This window comes from Abramis brama (genome assembly GCF_963993115.1).
Source record: "Abramis brama genome assembly, chromosome: 1".
Taxonomy (NCBI): domain Eukaryota; kingdom Metazoa; phylum Chordata; class Actinopteri; order Cypriniformes; family Leuciscidae; genus Abramis; species Abramis brama.
The window spans coordinates 14,774,812-14,801,345 of record NC_139963.1 but is presented as its reverse complement, the minus strand read 5'-3'; the positions used below and the strand labels follow the sequence as shown (position 1 = coordinate 14,801,345).

The 26,534-nt window shown below is 40.7% G+C and overlaps 1 protein-coding gene across 3 annotated transcripts in view; it reads right to left on the bottom strand.

Moving 5' to 3' along the window:
- Positions 1-233: 233 nt before the first annotated feature.
- Positions 234-26,534, bottom strand: part of helz (helicase with zinc finger) — a 64,380-nt gene continuing 38,079 nt past the window's right edge. For all 3 annotated transcript variants that reach the window (XM_084125815.1, XM_084125816.1, XM_084125817.1), the window contains exons 21-31: positions 22,970-23,198; positions 12,338-12,542; positions 9,740-9,791; positions 7,019-7,197; positions 6,670-6,877; positions 6,278-6,360; positions 5,591-6,053; positions 4,538-4,778; positions 3,426-3,936; positions 1,682-1,910; positions 234-851 (exon numbers count right to left, since the gene is read on the bottom strand). In XM_084125815.1, the coding sequence (XP_083981941.1) occupies positions 490-851; positions 1,682-1,910; positions 3,426-3,936; positions 4,538-4,778; positions 5,591-6,053; positions 6,278-6,360; positions 6,670-6,877; positions 7,019-7,197; positions 9,740-9,791; positions 12,338-12,542; positions 22,970-23,198 (2,762 nt within the window). In that variant the 3' untranslated portion in view covers positions 234-489. The remainder of the gene's footprint in view (positions 852-1,681; positions 1,911-3,425; positions 3,937-4,537; positions 4,779-5,590; positions 6,054-6,277; positions 6,361-6,669; positions 6,878-7,018; positions 7,198-9,739; positions 9,792-12,337; positions 12,543-22,969; positions 23,199-26,534) is intronic.

Below are 26,534 nucleotides of genomic sequence, written 5' to 3'. Positions count from 1 at the left end.
AACATCATAAAAAAATGCCAGCTGGGAAAAATCACTTCAACAAGTTTTACTTCTGGGAGTGGATGCAAAGAGAGCGGACATAATTACAGGAAAGACAGGCAGCTGAGTGGTCAGCCAATTCATGGTGTTTTTAAAAATCTTTTTTTCAATAAATCTTTTTTTTTTTTTTTTTTTTTTTGTTACTGATTTTTTTTAAATGTTTTTTTCCCCAAATGTTTTGGTGTTTCATGATATATATATATATATATATATATATATATATATATATATATATATACATACATATGCTGATTCGGTTTGTAAAATCACAGATGCCAAACTGTAAAAGAACCAACTAGTACTAAAGCAAGTAAAAAATAATAAAACGCAAAATGTCTAACTATCCCACAAAATCAAAAGACATTTTTATATATTTTTTTAAGATTGTTATTCTATTTTTTTTCAACCGTTTTCCTTTTTAACAGGTGTATATAGTTCATATATATTGACTTACTTAAAATACGTGTAATAGCCATTGCTACTGTTTGAACTGCCTATGCTAAGCTCCTGTAACAGAGAGATGGGGTCACTGTTCTTCTTGACCTGCTCAGGCAGCGGGCGGGGCTTTGGAGGGGCTCGGAGGGCGCTGGCGTAGGACATGGTCGGGGGCTTGGAGTTGCTGGGCCCCTGGGGGCCCCCTGGGCTGGTGTTGCCCCCTCCTCCTCCTCCCGGGTCTGGTGGGGTTTGCTTGCTGGGCATGAGGGGTGGGAACTGTCCGTGATGCTGGAGAGACGCGGCGCTAGCGGGGTGAGGAGACTGCTGGAGACACTCGGCCTTGACGTGCTCATCCGCCACACTCATCGCCTTTGAAACTGAGGAACAATTCGTAAAAGTCGTTATTTTATATGTATATATATATATAAGGTCAAAACTCAAGTGTCAACTAAAACATTTATTATATTTAATGAGGTCAAATGCACAGGTGTTAATGGCATCACAGATAAAGACAAATAACATTAAAGTCCCCCTGTGGTGAAAATCAAGCTTTTACTGTTGTTTCTATGTCTATGTGGTGTTTTTAATGTGCTTTAAGACAAACCATGTGTACATTCATAAGTCAAAACTATTGCTGAGTATTTTCTCCTTAAAACTGCAGTGAACCAAAAACGCGGTTTGAAATCGCTGGTGTTTCTGACGTCACAAACTACCTTGTAACCAATCAGATCAACGTGTGATCGTCAACCAGTGGATCTCTGAGCTGGTGTGAGTGAGTGGAGGCGGGGCTAATTTGCATATTCATAGAACCACCGCGTATACAAAATGAGGCAATGGAGTAGAGTTAAATTCAAGCTATTTCAAGACATGAAGAACTTTTTTTCAAGGAAAAAACATTTAAGGATGTCATTTTGGTGATTAAAGATGAGTTTTAAGGGATACAATTATTGCCTACTGGGGACTTTAAAAACAATGTTTTCATGCATTTCGTTTGGTATAGACATTTCTCAAGTGACTAAATGTTGTTTTGAAAGTTTGAATAGCTAAATTAACTGAAAAAGCAAACGACACTGAAAGCCTCCGCACATTCAAGTTACAAATGGCCGTGCCGCTCTTACGTTAAAAATAAAGTGTGGTTTTGGTTGATGAGAATTTCTTACATATCACACAAATCTACCCTACGCGTGCAAAGGTCAATGAAACACACCTAAAACCTCCCTGTGAGGGACGAGGTGGCTCGCTCCGTTACATGGAATGTTGTGGAGAGGAGCGGGGCTCGGGCCAGGCCCGCTGCTGCCTAGCCATAGGTCTGCCGAGGGGTATCTGTAGGAGGGTGTGGGGTGGTCCTGAGGATCCAGGCTGTCCGGATACGGCTGGGGGGAGCTGGAGGAGATCCTCCTCTGGTACAGAGGCCGCCCAGGGCCCCGTGGTTCATACTGAGAGACAGAAAATGAGCGTGGGAATAGGCAGAAACTAAACTCATTTGGATGCATTTCTGTCCAACCCTTTGATTGAAACATCAAAAACAGTGCAAGTTCATATGAATGTCAGATATATGTATTTTTGCATTATTTGTTGTCCTTTTTCAACCTAAAATGACATGCCAAATCACACAAGTAGCAGAAGTCCAAACAAGTCAACAATTGTCATTTTAAAGCAATGTTCTGGGCTTTTTTTTTTACCCTACATTATGCATTTATGCTGTTATTACCAGACAATACATTTCCACATGTCCTTCATTGTGTATAAATATACAGGAAATAGAGCTGCACGAGTCTGGATAAATTGAGAATCATGATTCATGAACTAAGCAAAATAACATGTAATGTACTACAGTCTATTACTGCAGTCTACTTCAAAACATTCATTCAAATAATTAAAATAAAATAAAAAGTTTGAGTGAATAATTCAATGACTTATTAATTTTTAATAGTTACTTGTCGAATACTTCACTTGTGTCATTACTGGACGAATCAGCATTTTTGAACAAATCTCTTGAATGAATGATTCAATGACAAATTAATTTTTAATAGTTACTTGTCGCCACCTACTGGTGTAACAATGTAATTGATAATCTATATTTGAAGCGTCAAGTTACTTTCAAAGGGTGATTTACTCCATTTTGATCACTACCGTAGATACCAGTGTTTTATCCAAACTATAAACATTTATCCCAGTACTTCTGTGGTCATTTGAATATTAGTAACACAGAAATGATGATACTGTGTTGTTGAAAAGACTGTTTGTGAAGCTGCTTCAAACCTTTACATAACTGCTCTCTAGATCAGAAAGCAGATTTGAATGTTCGCTATGAGTGTACTTGTCAGAAGTTTGATAGACAGGTGAATCGTTGTCATTTAGGAATAATATTGTGAGGGTGTTTGAATCGAAATTGCGATCTTTCAACGATTAATTGTGTTAAGTGTCATAAGTTAAAAGTAAATACGAGCAATTTAATTTACAATGACAAACAACGCTCACAATACAACCATCAAACATTTCCAATCAACTCCTCCGGTCGGTTTTATCCAATTTTAGAGTCTTGAACTTAAATTTAATTTATACACTTGGTGTCAACCGCCTTTTACAAGACAAGTAAAAGCTTTTAAAAAAAATAACAAGGGGGAATTTACTGATGTACTTTATGTTGTATAATAAAATGTGAAAATATCTTGACTGTGTTCACCACACAGACCAAGAAAAAAAAACATTCAAAACTCTGACTTGAGGACGAAGGAAATGAGTTTTAGTACTCATTTACGTAATATTCCTTTAAAACAAACTCAATTCCTTTCATCCAAAGTGTCTGTAATTTGTTCATTTTCAATGAGAATTGTCCATTTGAGGCCACATTATGTTGATGAGAGTTCAACTTTTGCCAATGTGAGTATAGACATCGAAGCAGTGAATGAAGTGTGAGGACAACTGAAGAGACCAAAGGCACCACTTACCTCTTCTACGCTGTGCAGGGTGCTCTGCGGGGCCTGGAGCTGCTGTTTCTGCTGCTGGTGCTGCAGCTGCGTGAGGGGGCCCTGCTCTTGCCGGTGCGCCATCGCCTGCAGGCCGAAGGGCATGCCGTGGCCCAGCACGTGGCTTTGGGGTAGGCCAGGGTGGGGCCAGTGGGCCTCCTGGAGGAGGTACTTGACCGGAAGAGGCCCCGCTGTGTGCTCGGGTGGCAGGGAGAAGGAGGCCTGATTGAAGGCTTGGTGCTGCTGGAAGGGCTGACCGCCCATGGGCATCTCTCGGCTGGTGTCGGGGTAGGAGGGCGGAGCCGGAGCTGGGAAAGGATTGGGGCCAGAAGTATGATTTGAATTAGAGGAAGAAGGAGATGGCAGGTCTCCGGGGCTTCTGGGCTGGACTTGGCGGTACTGAAGGAGGCGAGACTGAGGAGGCGGCATTTCGGCCGGCTCCCGCTGCTCATACTGCTCTTGAGGGAGCATTTCACGCAACAGACCAGGATATCTGGGTGGAGAGGGAAGAAAAAAAAAAACACATAGTCAGAATGGAATACTAGCTTACTACTTACTGCACAGTATATTCTGTATACTGCCTACTATATTATCAAAAAATGGTGGAACAGCAGCATGCTATATTGTGACTTGACCTTAGCAAGCTTTAAAATCATCACGCTTAAGTTTTCCGTTCCCCCAAGAAAATGTTCACTCGTAAAACTTTTGTAATGCCTCGCAAAACTTTGGCCTTCAAGTGAGAAACCCTGCGTTCGCTGGCTAAACATTTGTTCTCCCGAGGAATCTTGCATTCGCTCACAAAACGTTTGTTTGCTCGCAAAACCTTGCTTTCTCTCACAAAGAATGCCTTTTTCAGAGGTACGCAAAACATTTGTGAGAGAATACAAAAGCATTGTCAATTTTGATCAACATTGCTACACTTTTCCTCCCATCTCATATCCTTTTCCATCAGTGTGTCCCTTTAGGGGCTTCGAAGCATCCAGTTATCATGTTGAAAAAAATATATATTTACATTATGATATATATAGTACTGAATAGTACTGAAATCTAGTATCGTCTGACTCACAAAACAGCAGGACAAAGAGTCTTCTAACCTGGGCATGGCAGGTCTGGGATCCTCCTCTGCTGCGGGGCCTAGGCCCCAGCCGGCTCGGAGGAGCTGCTGCGGGAGCCGCAGACCCTGCTGGCTGAGATGAGCCAACTGCTGCGCCAGGGGGAAGGGGGCCACACCGGTCTGCAGGAAGGGAGTATGTTCACCCCACTGACCCACACGAGCCTGCTGCTGCTGCTGCTGCTGCTGGCCCAGAGCATCCAGCCCTGAGGAAGCCTGACCATCTGTGACAACACAACAGAGAAAAGCCCTGTGACATGCTGGGAAAACACAAAAGGTCTGTTCACCAAACCCCACCACGACCATTTCAGCAGAAGTTTTCCAAAGAAGGTTAACAAGGGATTCTGATGACCCAAACCATTAAGACGCCAAGTCTAAACAACAAAAAGTTTAAAATATATCCAAATATTTTCTAACACTATTGGCTGTCTCTATGATGTTGGTCTATGGCTGCCACGACATCTTGACTGTTTTTATCATGTTGCTGTGGGTTTGAAGGTATTCTGGGGATTGGTAGGGCATTGCTATGTGGTTGATAATGTGTTCTGAGTAGTTCTGAGTGGGTTGCTATTGTGTTCTGCTCTCTATGATGTTGGTCTATGGCTGCCATGACGTCATGACTGTTTTTATCATGTTGCTGTGGGTTTGAAGATGTTCTAGCAATTGGTAGGACATTGCTATGTGGTTGATTATGTGGTCTGAGTAGTTCTGAGTACTTCTGAGTGGGTTGCGATTGTGTTCTGGGTGGCTGCTTCAGACTCTGTTAAAGGAGCTCAGATAGAATAGTTTCTCTTAGAATAGTTTCTCTTCAATTTTGTGAACAGGCTTTTTACTTGTCCAATTCAAACTCTTGGGCACAGTACTGTGGAATTTATGAGAAACCTGAAAGATTGGAACATGGCTTAAACTTAAACCGTCAAAGTTGCTGGCAGAGCAAATTCAAAACTGTCACAAAAGCAGTCGGAATAGACAGTACAGCACAATAAATCAAAGACAATAATAAAGCCTTTTGAAGCAGTCTTGCGTATGCACATACCCAGAGTATCGCCCAACAGAGAGTCCAAACTCTCTTCTCCAAAGCTGTTGAGGCGTAGGGGCTGCTGGTGCATCTGTGGGGGCAGGCCTCTCACGACACCCTTCATATCCTCAGCCACCCCACCTGGGACTGCTCCCATCGAGCCGTCCCCACCCTCCATCCCCTCCAGGACTGGAGACTGCAGTCCGCGGTGTGTCATTGGCGGCCCACTGAAGAACGATGGGGGGAAGGAGGAGGCCTGAGGGTGGATGGGGGCCTGCATTCGGAGGGGAGGTCGGGGGAGCCCATACTGCTGCGGAAACTGGCTGTTTCCGTGGTGAGGGGTGAAGCCGGGATGTGGGGGGGCCAGGTGAAAGTTGAGGGCCCTCTGGGCTTGTGGGTCTTTGCGCATGAGGCGGCTGCTGGGGAAGCCCACGTTGGACTGGGGCTCTGGACTCTTGTTATGCACTGATTCTGGGTCCCCCTGTAGAAAGTATAATCATTACCAACGTGTGACTCTAATAGAGGGTGTAAAGGAGTAGGAGAAATGAAGTGTTTTGAGCATGCAGGGGTTGAGTAAAGATAGATGGTCCATGTTTCAAGTGTTCTTGTGGGAAGGCATAGTGGGTGGCTCCTTTGATTTATTTCAGATTAAACTGGGAAGGACATTTGATAAATACGAAAAGGGAACGGGGCGATGGATGGTACCTGTTTTTCCTTCAGCTCGGGGGCTTTCCTCTCGGGTGTCAGCAGCCTACAATGCTCCGTTTTTCCATTAATGTCGATTTTCCCTAAAGAATGGTAACAAATCAGCACAATACAACCAAAAAAGCAGCACCTCACCAACAGCCATATCTAACAGCTCACTTCACCGAATTAAAAACTTTCCAAATAAACTTTTACAATGTGGTGTGTAAAGGCAAGTGTTAAGGTACAATGTGAACTGTCAGCCAATTCAAAGACATCTGACATATATTCTGCTTTGATTCCCACTCACAGTGCATGTGCATTTCTAACCCATGACCTTGGTGTTGCTATTGGCATGCATCAGTTGAGCTTTCAGTACTGTTAAAATAAAAGACTAGTGTTGTGAGTTTTACCATTCCCACTGGGCTCTTGAAGTAGATCTTTCTCAGAGGTGGGCTGCTGGTTCAGGCCCAAAGGAGAGGGGTGACCGAACCCATACAGCACAGGTGAGGCACGACTGGCTGGTGGCCGCAGGTTGAGGTTGTACGCGGCCATGGCAGCCTGGTGACTCATGATTCGAGGATCCACAGCGAAACGACTCTGATAGCCGGGCCAGGGCAACTGGTGAAGAGAAGGTGAGGTTGATGCAAGTGCACGAGATGTTCAAGGAAATACATTTACAGTGGATGGATGAGGACCTCCAAGTTCCAACCAACAGTAAAAAGAACTAGAGAATGGGCTGAAATGTCTGGCAGAACGTACCGGAAGAGGCATTGGCATTACCATATTGCCCCCATAGACAGCGGGCACATAAAGGATGCTGGCTCCGGGGTCGATTCTTTGAACAGGGCTTGGTGATTTCCCAGAGGCTGGAGCTCCTGCTCCAGGTGGAGTAAAGGCCTGAATCGGGTTCCCCATCAACACAGCAGTGCTGGGCTGAACTAAAGATACAAAAAGATCAACCAAAACTGAGACTAAAGGAATCAAAAGCTATATCATACTTAACAATATTACATTGATACTCTTAGATGGCAAAGCACTGGAGGCCTGACTCATCTCCGACAACTCTTCTAACTGATCTTTTGCTCAATAATTGGGTTTTTAACTGTTTGATTATTAAGCAAAGTATTGTGTATTGTGAATTCTATTGTAACATGATGTAGTTTGTGAATTGGAAACACTTTCATCCTAAGCAACCTGGAGAAAACTAATGATGAGTCTAATCATTTTTCCTCCAATTCACACGTTTGCTAGAACCTAAAACCAAATTGCACTGTCACCTACACATTTACCACTGTTAACAAGCAAGAAAGGTGAAAAAAAAAAAAATGGTAACGAGAAAATTGTGATTTTGGTTATGGTTGTTTATCTGTTGTCAAAACCAAATTTCTTGGCAAAAAGTACTTGCAAATGTGTGCCAACACTGATCAATAGTTCTAGCAAAATACGTCTCCAAGTCTCATTAGTTCAGTAATTTAATTAAAATCTCTATTCTCCATCTGGCGTTCACAACAATCTTTTAGCACTCATTTTTGATAGGAGATGAATGTACAGCATTTCCATAAAACATTTATTTTGTGCACTTCCAGAATGGTACGTTTGTAAATGAAGTTCAAATGAATCATATCCCAGGTACCGTTTATCAGTGAATCTCATGAAATTAATCAAGAACATGTCCAGGTGAAATTTCACCCCAAAATAAGAAACCAGAGCGAGAGAGGAAAAGAAAGAAAGAAAATGAATCCAGTTTTTAGGACAATTTTTTAAAAGGCTCCAGGATCACTGCGACCCTACATAGGACAAGTGGTTTGAAGAATGGATGGATGGATGGATGTTCTTGACATGTTTCATGAGATTCACCCAACAATGATTTGAGGTCTGATCTAAAATCTCTAGTGTGAAACTTTACGCCCTGATACACCCTATTCTGTACCAATTTCAGAGTCATCCCTGCTTCAGATTGAACCAGTGTGTTAAAAGCCCAACTCTTTCAGAATCATTACGCTACAACCACCCCCGAAATGTCCTCATGAGCGACCTGGCTTAAGTCATTTGCCCAGACACGCACAGCAATCCAAGGGAGTAATTCAGAGAGAATTGGCGCTGCTGCCACACATTATTGGTGGGATCGTGTTTTGATTGGGCAAGAAGTGAGTCTGGAAGGAAGCTGGATCCACTTCACTGATCTCGTCTCTCTCCGACTCCTCTATTCTCTCTCTCTCTGTCTCTTCTCTTCTCTTTCTGCCTCAACAATCACTCATGCGGCACTCTACAAACTAATAACTTCGATTCGTACTGACAGCACTGTCACATCACACCAATAATATCCTCACATCAGAGGTCAAAAACCATGAAAATATCTCCTTCACGAGGGGCCAAAAGCTGCTGACCTCTCCATCACATTCTCCAGGTAACTACTCAATGTAAATGTTAAACGAGTAAACTAAAGTGGTTTTTACGGTCTCAGATTAATCTTGAATGGCTACCAATACACGTTTGTAACACTACAGTGTGTTAAAAGGCTTTGTAAAATAATCCATACAAATTGAGTGGTTTAATCCAAGTCTTCTTATATAGTGCTTAACTCTTGCATTGTCTATACAAGATCTTGACCAAAAAATGATGCACCTCTTGATGGAAATAACATCACAACATTTATTTCCATCAAGAGGTGAATACATTTTTGGTCAAGATCCTGTATTGACAATGCAAGAGTCCAGCACTCTGTAAAGTCTCCTCCAGTACATCCCAAAGACTCTCAATGAATTTAAGGTCTGGACTCGTGAAAATGATTCTTCATGCTCCCTCCCAACCGTTCTTTCACAGTTTGAGCCTGATGAATCTTGACATTGTCATCCTGGAATATGGATATGTGTCTTCCTGCATGGTTGTTTAAGAAATGAAAAGCTACAGCCTCCATCAGTTAGGGTAAGAAGAACTCTTGCCAAACATAAAACATGCTAAAAACATGATAATCACTGCAATAATGATCCAATCATAGACTCTTAAGCATTTGTCTATTTAAATCCAAATAGCACCTTTTTTCTGGCCAGGCAGTGTATACACAAACACATTTCTTTTGTCTTTTACTAATTACTTGTAAATAATATTCTAATACTAACTACAACTATTATTTTAACTATTTTATTATAATTGTAACTGTTGTATTGAATTGTTGAATAATGTAATTGAGTAGAATTTATCATCCAACAACAGTTTTTATGTAATTTTACAATGCTTGCTTTTTCCCTTTGGCAATGGTTTATTTGTTACCAATAATAAAAATGTGGGCAATAAAAATATATAATTGCACACAAATTGACGTGTATTGACATGATTACGGTATTGCGGCAACCGTACGCTGTAGCACTTCAGAGCCAGAGAACATGTAATGGGAACACATTCATCCAATTAAGCGGTGCCTTGAAAATGTGTGAAAATGTTCAAACCTTCAATAACAAGAGGTCAAAGAGAGAGACTTACCGAAGCCTTCAGGGGGGAAGGGTTCAGTGTGATTGGCCAGCTGTCCTTTCGCCTGTGGAGAAGAGGAAGAGGAGGGTTTGAGTGATTCAGTGCAAGAGGATGAAGGAGAAAGTGAGGGGGAAGGGGTCTTACAATAGTCACAGGGTCAGGGGGTCGTGCTTCCCATTTCTGTGCCGACCGTCACCCTGCACACGACCATCGCCGTGAGGCAGCACTGATTTGTAAAAACGCTTACAATGGTTTACTTCCACATGGTCAGGCAAATCTCGTCTGAGATGTTCTTGATACAAGAGTCGGGGGAGTTGGTTCCACGTGGGTGGAGTTCCAGTAAAATGAGGGCAGAGGGCGGTTTGAGGGGGTGGATGATTTCCAAGAAAAACAGCACTAACTGGAAAGATAATCAGCGAATCGAGTGGAACAAACTCTTGTTCTTGGTGCCTGAATAACAGCACCGCGATGTATAAGAAAAAACCCTCGCTTGTAATTTTTTTTTTTTGTAATGCCAACGACTTCCGAATCAGAGTCCATTGGTGCGATTCGTTGAGAAAGCATGCCTTTTCAAAGCAGATCAATGTCGTTGAGTGCACACAGAATGGCATACTGACAGCATCAATGGGCGATTCAGACGTTCGGCTGGCCCGAGTCCTGCAGCTCCGAGCACTGATGCTCTAGGGTCAGCACGTTTGCAGGAACCGCCGATCACGCTAGTTATTTCAATAGCATGTGATTAGCTACTTTCTGTACAAAGCCTGTGAAATTACTGCACAGAAATGGGGACGCACCTGTCAAGAGATGGACGAAATCAACGGCGATGTCTATATATACACCACAATCCAATCAAGATGCATCAGAGACCACCATAACATGGTAGTTTCTTCCCACGCCTGTATGGAAAAGCTATTCTGGACTGAGATTTATATTGTTTCTCTTACCGACCTTTTCCGTTCAATCTTTTTAGTTAAGGATGCTATAGCTTTCAAAACAGGCAGTCACCATGGCAAAGCGATGCTGATCATTGAAACAAATCGCCTTCGTTGTTGTGCTCTGCAAACAAATTCAACGCTCTGGCTATTAAGAACTCCATGATCATTTGTGCTTTCTGTAAATATGACCACTTGGTCTTGACCCCTATGACCTGGTGACATCGTTGTTACAGTGATAAGGATACAGGCTGGGAAACTGGGAAATTAGCATTCAAAAACTTAAGATTGTATATTTTGTTTCAAAGTAACAGCAGTTATGGTGGTTGAACACCACATACGCCATTGATCAGACAATTCTGGGGGGCAGAAATTGGATGGCCAGGGCGAACCCTTCATCTCACCGTTTCTCTCCATTAACGCAATAATTGATGCACCTCTTTTACATTTATTTCCATTAAAAAAAGCATATATTTTTGGTCAAGATCTTGTATTGTCAATGCAAGAGTCAAGCACTCTGTAAAGTCTCCTCCAGCACAACACAAAGACTTTCAATGAATTTAAGGTCTGGACTCAGAGGTGCCGATTCATGTGTGTAAATGATTCTTCATGCTCCCTCTCAACTATTCTTTCACAGTTTGAGCCTGATTAATCTTGACATCCTGGAATATGGCCTTCCTACATGGTTGTTTAAGAAATGAAAAGCTACACACTCCATCAAATTAGTGTTAGAAGAACTGTTGCCAAACATAAAACATGCCAGAAACATGATAATCACTGCAATAATGGTCCAATCATTGACTCTTAAGCATTTGCCTTTTTAAATCCAAGCAATTACTTTTTTGGGCCATGCAGTGTATATATAATACTTTCAGTTCTTCCAAGAAGATGAATGGGAATGCTAACAGAATAGGTCTCACTATACACGTAAAATGTCATGAAAATAACAAACACAAAATATATTAATTGTCTTGAAAACAGGCTTCCTGTTCTTTATCTTTTCTTTTAATTTTGGGGTGAAATATGACCGGTTGGACAGGTTTCGTAACATTCACCAACAGGACACCTGCACTTTGAAGCAGCAAGTCGAGAAGCCAGTACTCCTCTTTAACCAGTCAGAATGACGGAGCAAATGAAACTAAGGGGGTGAGGAGAAACAGATACAAATTTGAGCTACAGAGGAAAAAAAAGAAAAAGGGGGAAGAGGAAGTCTCCTCAATCATCTATTCTGGCATGTTTACCTTCCTTCCCTTGGAGCTGGGGATTGATTGGCATATATTCGTTTCGAGGGTGCGAGAGCTCACTTGCATTTAGACGGATGCTCTCTGCCGCTCGCCGAACCAAAGCCTTTTATTAATGTCAGCGGGGGAGAGTGTGCATGTCTCCACAACCCAGCACGTCATATCAAACCCTCCGCAGTGGACGGCACTGACCATATCAGAGCAGACTGTGACTGTCACGTCATTTTTTCCGTGCATGAGAGATAAACAGAGTAATAAAACTGGCCCATTTGCCAGGAATTGCTTGTATTGTGAGGAGGTCTGAAATAGCTTTTAAAAGCCCAATTTTGACATCCATTGTGTGAAATTGAAGAGGAACGCACTAAAAATCAAAAGGCAAAACAGCTACTGTTACAAAATGTTGGCATCTTCTCATGAGAGTCTGGATTGTCCTGTACCTTGGGTGGGGAGTGCTGGTGCTTGCCGGGACCCTGGGGATGTTGCGGGCGCAGGGCACGAGGGATGAACTCTGGGGCCAGCGGGTTGAGCACATAGGTCTTTTTCAGCTCCAGGGCCTCCAGCTGGATCTTAATCTGTTCAAAGGTGATGCCGTGGAGACTGTGGTTCTCATGACAGATGGAGATGAAGGTCTCCCAGAACTTTCTGTGAAGGACCAAACAGATGCAGAGATTTCGAGTGAAGTCAGCACTGCACATGCACCAACAACACAAAAGAAAAACTGAGATGGTTCAAGATACAGCAGAAGTTCCCAAACTTGCTGCTAGGAACCACCTCAAGAACATATTTTTTAAGGTTAAAATATGGATAAAATTATACTAGAAGTACTGATATTGAAGTACTAATGCATTGACATGGAACTTATAGTTCAGTAAGCAAGTCATATGTTGATTCAGTAACTGTTTGGCAGATTCAACAAGCCCATTCAGTGAAGGATTTATTAAACTGATTCATACTAGTAATATAAAATTAAAATGAATTATCTTTTGTTGACCAGGGTGGAAGAACATTTCATTTCCCAGTATACATTGCAAGTATTTGAACTTCAATATTATTCCAATTCCAAATCAACTTCCTGTGAACTGTTTAGCCTATCTACAGAGAATTTCAAAGCAAAATTAATTCAGTTCATTTAAAATGATAACTTCCCCATTGACTTTCATTACTAGACCAGGCGCCACCAGTTCTAAACGCGTGATTCTCGGAATAATTGCAAAGTTTAACAATCATAGAGCAAAAGTTTATCACTTGCACATGTTTTAGATCCTGTCAGTTTAAACATCCAAAGTGATTTTAAACCTTTCAAGCACAAGACGACACGAAAGAAGTCAATTCAGATCTTGTGCAGTTTTCCGTACACACACACACACCCACACACACACCCACACCAGCACAGACAGCAACGCGAACACTGTATTCCATTCTCTTCCGCAACTATTTGTGCTTGAAGGGACACATACACACAAAATCATGTCACAATGCCTGTCTAGGTGAGTATTCTCATAAACAGTTGCTTATGGCTTATTATGTGAACTTAATTGTGAAAAAAACCCCCGGATGTGTATCATCATATTGGATCTGTGTATTCTGTCTTAAAGTGACAACAGTCTAATATTCCTGCTGCTGTTTGTCATTAATGATAATAAAACAAAATACAAAGAGAAAATCTTTAACAAAGATTAATTATATTTAATTTATATACAGTGCAAAATATGCAGTGTTATTTTACATTTGATTATTACATTTTTGCGCCAGAATACTGTTAGACTTTCAGTAAAATCATAAAGCACTGTTTTTATTTCATTTGCATCTTTGTTTTATTGTATATACCTATGCTTGTAATTAATTGTTTTATTAATTTTTTTTTCTGTGCAGATGCACTGCCCTACAAAAATCACCCCAATCGTTCTAGAATGATTCATTCTTTCTAAATAGAGCTATTAAAGTCACCAGGTGAAATTGTTTTCATAATCACGATATATATCACAGAAAAACAAAATATCGCAATGTCATATTTTTCCCCAATATCGTGCACATCCATCTAAAAAGAAGATGTGGTGAGTGTCATGACAATGGCAGATCTGCTCTGCTCTGCATAACCATAACCTTTTAACATTATTCGTGACTATTTAGTGCAGCGCAATCCAAATCTAAATGAAGCCCCATTCAAACTCCAAAATAACAGTCTAAAAACAAGACAGTGAATCAGAAACACTCTTCATAAACATATAACACTTTCTAACACCAACACAGCTGCCCATAACTACATTAGTTATGCTCAATGGTTGTCAGTGGAGAATGATTATATGAAGTGGGATGGAGAGCAAGAGGGGAAACATGGACATTTTCAGTGGGTTTTAATTACAGCATTACCCAAGAGTTTGAGATACTACAAGCTACTCGTCATTTAAAGTAGTTAAACTGCAGTTAAAGTAGTTATCTATACTACAAGCAAAAGTAGTTTGTTACATTGAAGCCATTTAAGAAGGTAATATCTTATGACATAATATATAATTTAGTCAGAGACGCATTTTGTTTTCTAGCAATGAATGGCCGATTATATCCTGTCAATCAAAAAGGAGTTGGTGAAAATGTGTCAGACTGCAACTCATACTGTGTGTGAAGAAAATTTGAATTTAAGGCTGTCGAAGTTAACATGACATTAACATATGAACATTAAAAATTTTTTTAAAAAATTGTACCGTTAAAACAGGCTTTATTTGACCCTATGAATCACTTGTAGTTCAAGCCAGGGTTGCCAGGTCCATGGTTTTTCACTACACCAAACATTATTTGTAGTTCGCCTCTGTCCAATAATTGTAAAGAGATTAGTGCTTATTACTTCTGACAAGTCTCAGCTTTCAAATTCTGTCCATTTTATCAGAAAATTCAAACAATAAATGCCATTTTGACACTCTTAGATGTCTCATGTAATCGCTCGATCAGTGTTTCAACTGCAGAAAGACGTCAATAAAACAGCTTGTCAGCTTATGTTACTTAACGTTGCATTTACCTCAGGAAAGTCAGTGTTCAGTTTGTTAGTTAGCTATAAAAAAACGCTAGAGAGGAGCTTATTTACTGTTAAAGGAACACGCCGACTTTTTGGGACTTTAGCTTATTCACCGTATCCCCCAGAGTTAGATAAGTCCATACATACCCTTCTCAACTCCGTGCGTGCCGCAACTCTGTCTGACGCACCCACCGCTAGCCTAGCTTAGCACAAAGACTGGAGGTAAACGGCTCCAGCTAGCATACTGCTCCCAATAAGTGACAAAATAACGTCAACATTTTCCTATTGACATGTTGTGATTTGTATAGTCACAGCATGTACAAATAACAAGGTCACATGAGACACAGCCATCTTCTAACCGTATACATACTGGGAACTATATTCTCAGAAGGCGAAGCACTGCTACTTGTGCGGAGTTAGAAGATGGCTGTGTTGGCATGTTCCTTTAATGTATGTTTATATAAATTTGTCATGATGACAAGCGTTTATGAAAACTACCTTATGTGCAAATGAGATGTAGGCCTATACTAACATTTCAGTTTTTATTTGAGTGTAATTATTATACCTGCAAACAAATAGCAGTTGAATATAATACTTTGGGCTCTGTTGTTCATTTTAACATCTACTATTATGGTAATGTACCAAATGAGAGGGTCCCCTATATAGTTTACAGCATAAGTTGGAAGAGATTTTCCCCCTTAATAAAATCAAACTATCGGTATCGGCGGAGACATTTAGTCTAAGTGCATCTCTACTAGTTACTCTCTAGTACAGATTTCCACCCAATCGGAGAGTCCCACAGGGGTAAAAAGATTTAATTATTGATACAGTATGTAAAACAAGGCACACAACTGGAACCCCTTGGAAAACAAAATGAGATATTCACATTCAGACCGGAGTTAGTGACTCGGTCAATAGAGTTTGTGCACCACTGCACATCAACTTATTGAGTTACAAATGAATCAAAATCACACAATGTAAGAACCAAATCTGATCTCACGGGTGACTGGTGAAGCCACACTGACAACATGGAAGGCAGAAATATGACTGATTCTCTCTCTAATAGCCATATTTCACATCGCTCCAGCTCGGACGGGGGAAATTCACAATCCTGACTCCGGCGACATCAATCTCAAGCAATCTCAGACCTCCACTGTGACTCAGAGCTGGAGAAACTCGATGCGTCACCGTGTAATTTAGCGGATGGTCTCTCCTGCCTCTGAAAGAGGCAAATGAGGGATCGTGTAACATTTTAAGCTGTTAGAATTTGGTCAGTTTAAGGTTGAAAAGAGATGCTTGGAGATAAAGCACGGGTTGGTATGCTTGTGTCACGGTGAAGACAGAAAGCGGTGGACCGAGTTGAGTTTAAGGCCGTGGCAATTCTGGTATTTGTTTTTAAGAGGGAGCCGTGAGTAGGCAGAATGTATTGCCTGTGAATATGAGTCAACATTTCTGCCTCATGCTTTCAAGTTTAAGAAAGACAAGGTGGCAAACTTTTAAAGCAATAAACTTTTACTCGCCTTCAGGTTGTTTGATTTTTCTCCCTAGGCCTATCTAAACACTATTAGATTTAGCTGGAGCCAATTTAACAATGGTACATAATATACATATAAAACATAATTTAAGGACTTTTGAACTAGTACTGTCAATCTGCTGTCTGGTTATCAGCCAATTCTAATATCAATTTTCAAATGTTTGCTTTCACTTTAGATATAACCAACTGCGTTTATGTAATCCTTGTGTGTATTTGACAGTATTAGCGCAATAAGACTTGAAAGATAACTTCCAGTAACCAGGCGCTGTTAGACAGGCTTTTAGTGCCTGTGGGCTTCGGGTGTACGCGCTCAGGAAAGCACATGTTAGAACAGCGCATCAGAATGCAAATGAAATGTTTAACTGGCAAGGCTTTTAAGCACATGTAACCAATGTAACTAACTGCAGTGTCCCGTGAGTGTAACTTTACCTCTGCGTTGTACAGTATTGTTGGGACGGAGGCGCCAGAACTGCAACTGAGAGAATGCACTGTAACACGATACTATGATGTTTCTTCAAAAGCAGATCGTGGAGGCATTTTAATCGCCCAAGATCAAAAATCATGATATCGCACACCCCTAATTAACAGGATAACAAACAAAAGCATCATAAACCTGATTACAGCCCTGCGTTGGTGCATTATTACTTCATCTTTAAGCACCCTAATTGCTGACTAGTTTTAATTTGGTATAAAGTTTAAGGGTTGATGAATTTGACAACGCTGATGTCAGTTTATTGCACAAACCTCTAAGCAAAACTCCAAACAGAGATGTATTAGTCAGAACATACTTCATCCCTGATGGGAAATCTGATGTGATCTCAGCAGTGCTACACATTTTTACACCTTCCAATGTCATACACAACAACACAGGCAACATCAGCACCAGACAGTTTGAAACTTCAGGTTGAGTTAGTGTTTGCAGTACATGTCAACTCTGCAAGTGATAGTTTGTGCCCCCTCCTCCACAGACAGCAGAACTCATTTCAGATAGTGTGATGAGGCCTTGAGGAAGCGGAACTGATTGAACTAATCAGGAGCTTGATGAGGAGTTGACAAGTCGAACTTACAGTGACAGACTGAATTAGATGCAAAACAGCTTGTAGACAGTGGATGTGTTATACAACAGCCAGCTAGAACTGCAGCAAACACATATTTATCTGACATCGGTGTATCAGGGAATCTCACAAAACCGATCAAGAAAATGTTTGGGTAAGAAAAAAAGAAAATAACATCAAGGAAAATAACATCGTCGCTTCATAACCTTAAAGGTCCCGTATTATGCCCCTTTTCACAAGATGTAAAATAAGTCTCTGATGTCCCCAGAGTGTGTATGTGAAGTTTCAGCTCAAAATACCCAACAGATCATTTTTTACAGCATGTTTAAATTGTCATTTTTTGGGGCTCAGAAAAACGCGCTGTTTTAGTGTGTGCCCTTTAAATGCAAATAAGCTGTTGCTGGACGGCACAGGGGGCGGAGCTTCATGAGCTCGCGCTCAGTCTCTCAGGACAATTTCATCTCGCGGAATGATGATAATATCAGAAACTCTCAGTAACGGTGTTCATTTCGAGTCGGACAATAATGCCTACAGAGTCAGAGTGCTGTATAGAGATGAAACAGGTATAGTTTAGTAGTTTAATTACGGTTATTATAACGTATTTGTCATCTGCTTGTATGTATCCATTATTTATTAATAGCCTACAAGTCTGCTGTCTGAATGATGATCAAACATATACTGATGAGTTTATTAAAGTTTATTGTACATCACACAAAAGATGAAGCGTCAGTTTTACTTCAGAAAATCACCGTAAGAGCTGAGTAAACACAGTAAGTTATAAGAAGTGCGCAAGTACATAAACGAATTTCGGTAGAGTTGAGGGAGCATTCCTGTGGGCGGAGGTTAGTCAAAAAACGGTTCTAGTGACGTCATTAAAGAAGGAAGTAGAGGGATGTAGTCCAAACGGGCCGTTCGATGTAGGCGACTTCTGTTAAATAAAATATCTCGCTTGGCATTGAACTTTGAGCTTTATAATTTTACAGATATTATTTATGCTCTAACAGCAACATTACACACTAACTAAAGTTTGAAACATGGGATCACGAAGAACGGGACCTTTAAGGTTGAACCACTGTAGATACATGGACTATTTTAACAATGTCTTTACTAAATTTCTTGGCCTTGAAAGTCTATGGCTGGTTCAGAAAGCTCTCGCATATAAGGAAAAATAGCTTAATTTGTGTTCTGAAGATGAACGAAGGTCTTACAGGTTTGGAACGACATGAGGGTGAGTAATTAATGACAGAAATTTTATTTTTGGGTGAACTAACCCTTTAACACTGGTGGTATTTCATAATGCTGATTTTAACTTACAAAAATGTAATCTGAAAAATCTAATTTGATTGTTTTTGACTGATTGTTTTATTGATTCTGGGATAAAACATTAACATGTTTTCATGAGATTAACCCATATACTGATCTATGAAAATAAATAATTTCCAGATGAAAAAAAAACCCCCCCAATTCATTGAAACTATCACAGCCCTTTAGCTGGGTCGGTCATCACAGGTCATGTGACGAGGGTAACGCTTTGATTACTGAAGTCTGTTAAGCTGTGCTCTGAGCTTGTTGAATGGACAGCACCGAATCTTCACCACACACACAGATTTAATTGCCAGGCCCTTCAGCTTGACATTTACTGTGGCCGGTCTCTACCGATTGGTTGATGCGAGTCTGTCTCCATAGCGACAGTGGAGCTGCAACTAGGGAGGATAGAGAGGGTTGCCAGCGAAGTGACAGACAGCTCTCTGAGGGAGTGTCAACACACCCCTATAAACATACACAAACACACACACACTGAATGCCCAACCCTGCCTGACAGCGATACACACTGTCATTTTCATGTCACAAGAGCCAAAACACAAGAGGTCAGAGGTCAAATGTCAAATGTCACAGGCACAGGGGATTGTTAACTTCCCACGAGCTACATAACATCATTCACTGCTCTCTTGTATCTGTACCTTTGGTATTAGGGCTAGGTTTAAATGTAATAAATAATAATAAAAAAAACATTTTTGATTAATTGTGCTCTTTGTTTGGACAATCTTATATGGATCCCAATATATAAGACTGACCGTTTAATCAATGGCTAGAAAAAAACTAGCATTCTGCACAGCATATACTCTACCCTGCCTAATGTTTTATTAAATTGGCCCGATTATTCTTTTTCAGATATTATATTTATATAATAGATAACAGATAATTATGTTTGTGAATGTAAAAAGTCTGCAAGGTTTCAAAAATCAAAGCGCATGATAAATGGAGTTATTAGCCCCTTTCACACATGCAGTCTTTACTGGTATATTACCAGTAAGAGATCATGTGTGAACAGGACCTTTTCAAAAATACCGGTAAATTGGTTCCGGCAATTTCCCAGTAAGGGAAGTTGTAACATTAGCAGTAAATTACCAGTAAAGTGCTCTGTGTGAACACAGAATGAAGATTACCTGTCTGATCACGTACGAGGTCAGCATGCGCTGACGTAAGAAGTCTGCTTTGGGCCAATCAGAAAGTTCTTATGAGATGACATGATTACTCAGTGCTGTTTACAGAAAGCTTTTAATAGGTTTTCTATGTAAATATGCACAAGATGACCACGTTTTGCAGCTTTTTCAATGTGTCGCACTCAAGCCTTCTCTTCCATTCATCGGCGCTGCGGCTCTGCATTTGGACACCATTATGTGCGTCTTGTGTTTTTAAGGACAAAAAAACTTTGTTTGATCATCCATTATGCCTTTCACGCAGACGTCAAAAAATGTTGTCAAATTGAACAGTTAGTGAAACTTAAGCGCTAATCATGCGGACGGATGAAGACAACGGAGCGGCGTTTAAAGATCATTTCCGATGACTGTCATCACAGAATTTACTCGTATTTCGCTGCTGATGTGTGAATGGTCTCTTACCGGTAAAAAGCTAGAATGCCATTGCTTGTGTGAATAGCATATTTGTGTAGAAAAGAAAACAATTTTATGCTAATTTTGTGCGATTGCTGTGTGAAAGGGGCTATTGTCTCCGAAAAGAAAGAACGGATTCTGCTTGAAACGAGTCATAAGCAGCATTACTTCCTGCACAAACTGGGTCATCTGACCAATCAGAGCAGACCAATCACAACTGACTGGGTCATCTGACCAATCAGAGCAGAGTAGACCAATCACAACAGACTGGGTCATCTGACCAATCAGAGCAGACTGGGTCATCTGACCAATCAGAAAGAGTAGACCAATCAGAACAGACTGGGTTATCTGACCAATCATAACAGAGTAGACCAATCACAACATACTGGGTCATCTGACCAATCAGAGCAGAGTAGACTCTCAGAAAAGAGGGGTTCAGAGAGACTGAATCCTTTATCGAACCGTTTCAGACACCGTGAGAAAAGAGCTGATGCTGAAATGTATATTATGAAAAAACTAAAGCATTCTTTGACCTTGGATGGAAGTGAACCTATTGTAGGAGACCTCCAAAACAACATTAGGAACCTTTAATATAGCATAATAAGGGCACTTTAAAAATAGCATGTGAAACAGTAGTTGATATGGTATAGTATTGCTCCATTGCGGTCACATGACATTCTGTCGCATGTTGCGTTTTAATTTCTGGATTTATGATCTAATACAAATTAATGATCAAAAACCAGCAGTAATCAAATGAAGGCATAAAACATTAATTTAAAGTGTAATCAAATGAACATTAAACAACCCTAGCTTAGATGCATTCATCTAAGATCTGTCAAATTCCATGACATCCCACGTTATACAGTAAACTCTGTTTTTATGGCTAGATTCTGTCAGCGCTTTACGCATCACAGAAGGCCCTACTCATACTTAGGATTATTAGGGTTGGGCACTTTTCCTGTAACAGCTCACTCTCTGACCTTTTGTCCATAGAAATGCGTTATTCACTACTGCAAAATGACGAGGCTAGCAGAAGCTGAAGCTAGAACGGTAAACAAGTGCATTAGCTTCACACCGTCCTCCGAACAGAACCCTGAACAGAGGTGTCAAAAGATTTGATATCCCTTCTGTAGACGCTATGTCTGAAGCATTCGTGCGTGAGGAGCGTATTAGTCCAAGCTGACAGCGGTGAAGTGCATGATGGGAAGGCAGAGGGACAGCTCTTCCTTTGAGGACTCTGACTACACAGGTACTCACCAAAACCAGACAGCAGTGAGCCACTGTCTGCCCTGCTTACACATCCAGACAGGCTTACCCACACGAAACACAAAGCCCTATTCACATCACAAACTCCGAAAACATTCAGATGATTGTGCGATGACTCTTTTCCCCCCCAGAGGTCAGGTCGATTCTTTCACTGTAGAAACAAACCCCATCGACCATTCACAAAATGCGCTACTGGTCAGAAGTTTGGAATAATTACGATTATGAAGTCTCTTATGCTTACCAAGACTGAATGTTTACAATAACTGTTTCTATTTTAATATAGCTTAAAATGTAATTTATTCCTGTGATCAAAGCTGAATTTTCAGCATCATTACATCATTAGTCTTCAGCGTCACATGATCCTTCAGAAATCAGTCTAATATGATGATTTGATGATCTTAACACTAAGAAATTCATACTTTTATACAGAGAGGAGAGGATGCATTAAACGGATCAAAAGTGACAGCAGAGACATTTATAATGTTTTATATTTAAGATTTATATTTAAAATAAATGTCATTCTTTTGTACTTTCTAAACACCAAAGCATGAAACAAAATGATTTCCACAAAAATATTAAGCAGCAAAAACTAAATCTCTTTGTTTTATAACAAGAACCATTATTGATAATTGAGTAAATCAGCATATTAGAATGATTTCTGAAAGACTGGAGTCAGACTAGTGATAATAATAGACTTCTTTCAAAAACTTAACAAAAAATCCTTTTTTCAAATTATTCTAAACTTTTAACCAGTAGTGTGAATGGAATAATTAAAGGGATACTTCACCGATTAGCATTAAACTTTGTATCAGTAGAAACCCGGGAGTATTTTTGAATGGCCGTGCTTCCCTCCCTCATGTCCCCCTGAGACCAGAGATTTCTGTATTGTGTGTCTGGAAAAAAACCTCCGATGATGCTAAAATCATCATTTAGCATCATCAGAGGCTCTTTTGTCCAGAGGCGAGAGACTACAGCCAGTAGGAGGAGCTCGTCCCGCATGTCTTCAACCCGCCCATAGGGGGATCTCACGATAAAACGCCGTCTTTTCAGTTTCGAGTCGACTAGTGGCCTAGTTGTATCATTTCTTCCAATACTGCCCTCTGTAACCGGTAGGCGTGGCTTGGGAGTGGCCTCGTAGGGCAGCGAAGCAAGTGCATTCTGGGAGTTGTTGTCTTTCATCCACATGAGCCACATCTGGCTTTTCTCAGTCTAGAAGGCACTGACTTCAAAAATAATTTCACATTTCTACTACATAAATGACCCCATTTAAATACAAATTGATCTAAAAAGCCATTTAAAAGGTGTCCGGTTACCTGCAGCGCCCCACTGAGCAGAGAGCGATGGGGTCTCCCACCACGGCCACCAGGGACTGCGCTCGGGTGATGGCGGTGTTCAGCAGCTTGTAGTTGGAGAGGAAGCCGTAGTCCAGGTCTTCAGTGGAGTCCTCCACCAGCTGCTCCTTCCTCTTGATGGCCGTCTGCTTGTGTTTGCAGGTGTGACGGGTGCGGACGGTGCTCAGGAACAGCACCCGGAACTGCTTACCTATGGACAGCAGGAGATACGGGTACTTTATGTGTTGCACACCGTGCTGACATAAGACAATCAATAAAAAGTCAACATGAAACCAGTTTTACTTCGAAGAATATGCAGAAAAGGAGAGTTGTTGTTTCATTAACATTAGTTCAATACATTAGTTAACATTAGCGACAAACAATACTAGCATTTATTAGTCTAAATGTTAAATTTTACATTTACTAAATATTTAAAGTCAAACGTTTTATCTGTTAACATTAGTTAAGGCACTGTGAATTAACACGAACAAACAACGAACAATTGTATTTTTATTAACTAACATTAACAAAAGTTAAAAAATGCTGTAAAATATATTACTGAGCTAGTTCTAATGCATTTAAATGTTACTCACTATATGTAAGAATTACCACATATTAATAGTTTTTTATTGCCAGTGTGTGAACTGCTTGAAACGAAACTACCCCGGCTTCCTAGGTTGTCTATGAAAGCTTGCAGACTGATTTGTTCAACTTTTTCAAGTATTCCAAACTTCTTTTTACTTCTGTAAGCGAAGAACGAAAGAAGAACTTTGCTGTGAATGTAAAACCGGGACTTGAATCACGTTCAGTCTCGTGCATTTCGTGTGCATGTGTACAAGCGCAAGCAATAAGCTGCTGGCTGCAGTTCACTTAACGGCCACCGGTGTCACTAATAACAAGAGTTTCTGAATTCTACATAGAGCCCCTTTAAAGGGATACTTCACCTCTGGGAAGATGAATGTGTATTTAAAATAGGTCATTTATGTAGAAGAAATGTGAAGAAATTTTTTAATTTGGAGCTTTCTAGACTGAGAAAAGCCAGAAAATGTATTTTTGGCTTATGTGGATGAAAGACAACAACTCCCAGAATGCACTTGCTTCACTGCCCTAGGAGGCCACGCCTACCGGTAAGACAGCGCAGTTGAAAACAAGGTTAGGCTACCCTATGAGGCTACCAGTGAGTCTCCGTGACGAGTCTGCCTGGGATTTCGGGATCGCCCAAAATGTCCGGGATTCGGCTTTTGCGTTCTACAGTCGCCATTCATTCATCATATTTACTGTGGCGAGCAGGACGAGGCTGACGGCCGCGGGAGAAAGGCGCGAGGCCGGTGGCGTCATTACTGAGACGCACCGGTCTCGCAACGGAGGTGCAGGAATTTTCTTAGCAATGTTTAAAACGCACATCAACCGATCACTTGATTAGCGTTCATGTAAACACTACATTCAGACTCACCGGTCGGAATGAATTCAGTTAGATTGAAACAAGAGGTGTGCATGTAAACAATGAATGGCGACCGCAGAAAGCAAAAGCCGAATCCCGGACATTTTGAACGATCTCGCCCACGCCGGACAAGTCCGGGAAAAGGAGGATATAACCCCGACTTACTCAGCTTTCTCCAACTATTCAGCATTCTCCACAGAACAAGAGCCTGCTAGCTTAGCTTCCAAAGAAAGACGGCTGACTGTGTGTACATTCTGTGAGTGAGATCCCACCCTCTTTGGGCGGGTTGAAAACATGCGGAACAACGCCATCTACTGGCTGTAGTCTTTAGCCTCTGGCCAGAAAATCCTCCGATGACGCAAAATGACGATTTTTGCGTCATCGGAGGATTTTTTCCAGACAAAAAATACATAAATCTCTCCTCTCAGGGGGATATGAGGGTGGAAAGCATGGTAATTCGAAAATACTACAGGTTTTCTACTAATACAAAGCTTAATGCTAAATCCTGAAGTAACCCTTTAACTAATGTTAAGAAATTAATAAAAACTTACTTTAAATTTTTACCAAAATACATTACTTTTGGAAATTAGAAATGGACTGTAAAATAAATGAATATTTGATAATAATAATAATAATAATAATATTATATACAATATTTCTGTCCTAAATTATTCACTTTCAAATGCTTATGTGAATGTGTAAACCTGGTGCATATTAGGCTCCCAATTAGAGTTTGCTGCATTTACTGTGAACCGAGCTACTCCGAGCCACTGAAAACAGCAAGTTATGTCGCAATTGTTGTGCAGTTTTACATGATTAATGATTAGCTTTTCATCAACTCACAAACCCCCTGCAGTCTGCGATGCCAACTGTTTTCAATGGAAAGTAGCTAAAGCCTGCGCAAAAAGTCACCATGCCGCTAGACGCGCCAACTGTCAGCAGTTTACATCTGTTTTCTCTCCCAATCCGTGCACTCATACTGTATTTTGATATATACATCCAAATATCCAATAAAGCTGTTCTCATTTCCATATTTTCTGTTAATAAAAATGGAACGAGTATGATATAGTGACCGACTACGTTAACCAGCAATTCAAAAAGTCGCTAGATTTGTTGCTAGTTGTTTTTTTTGCTAGTCACGAACCCCCATTTGGGAAACCCTGTTGTACACCAATGAACAACTTCACAGTAAGACTTGGAACGAAGGTGCTTTAAGAAAATGGGGTTTAAATTTGATTTCATGTTGACCCTGGAAAGCCATGAACACGCAATGAATGTCACTATAATAACAGAAGATCTCTCTATGAATTACGACAAAAGCAGAACTTGCAGTGACTTCTCCTTTTTAGTGCCCAGCTCAGATTGGCAGCCAGGCAGAACATGACTCTGGTAATGATCACTTAAGATGAATCTCTGTGCCAAACAAGCACAACCTGAGTGCAGGAATTTCTCCATCCATTAAAAAGGTGATTTCAATGCAACAGGCTGAACCAAACGGCATCAATTATGCACAAACCAATCTGGCTTTTCAAATGAAACCCGCGGGACACCAAACACACATTTGGCAGGCTAAATTGCTGTCTTGTAAACTCTCTCTCTGCCACCCGTCTGGGCTGACACATGGGGTCTGGTTTAAAACCTAGTGATTTTCTTCCAGGGGGAGCATTTTAAAGCAGCACAGGCACATTCACAACGCGAACGATGTTCCAATAGTTGGGTACCTTAATTATGCTGAAAATGCCTCACTTTGACAAAATTGTGAGGTATGATCAAATGTTTCCCTCCCGGTGAAAGCAATCTTTTACACTGGTCAGTGGAAACATAAATCCAAGATGGTAAACTATCAGGGCCACATGATTCTCTCGATTAACTAAGCATAATCATCTGAGATATTGGCCTGCTGATTATTTATCGACATTTCCGTTATCTTGCATTTGCAACAAGCCTCCACGGTTGCCAGATGTCAACAGTTTAAATCCCCCAATCATAGCTTTTCTCTTAAAGTTGTGATGAAATCAAAATTGACCCCATTTACTTTGTTAGCGCATATTACTAGTCTTGTGGTGAACAATTAATCTGTGCAAGTTAATAAAATCAAATCTGAAA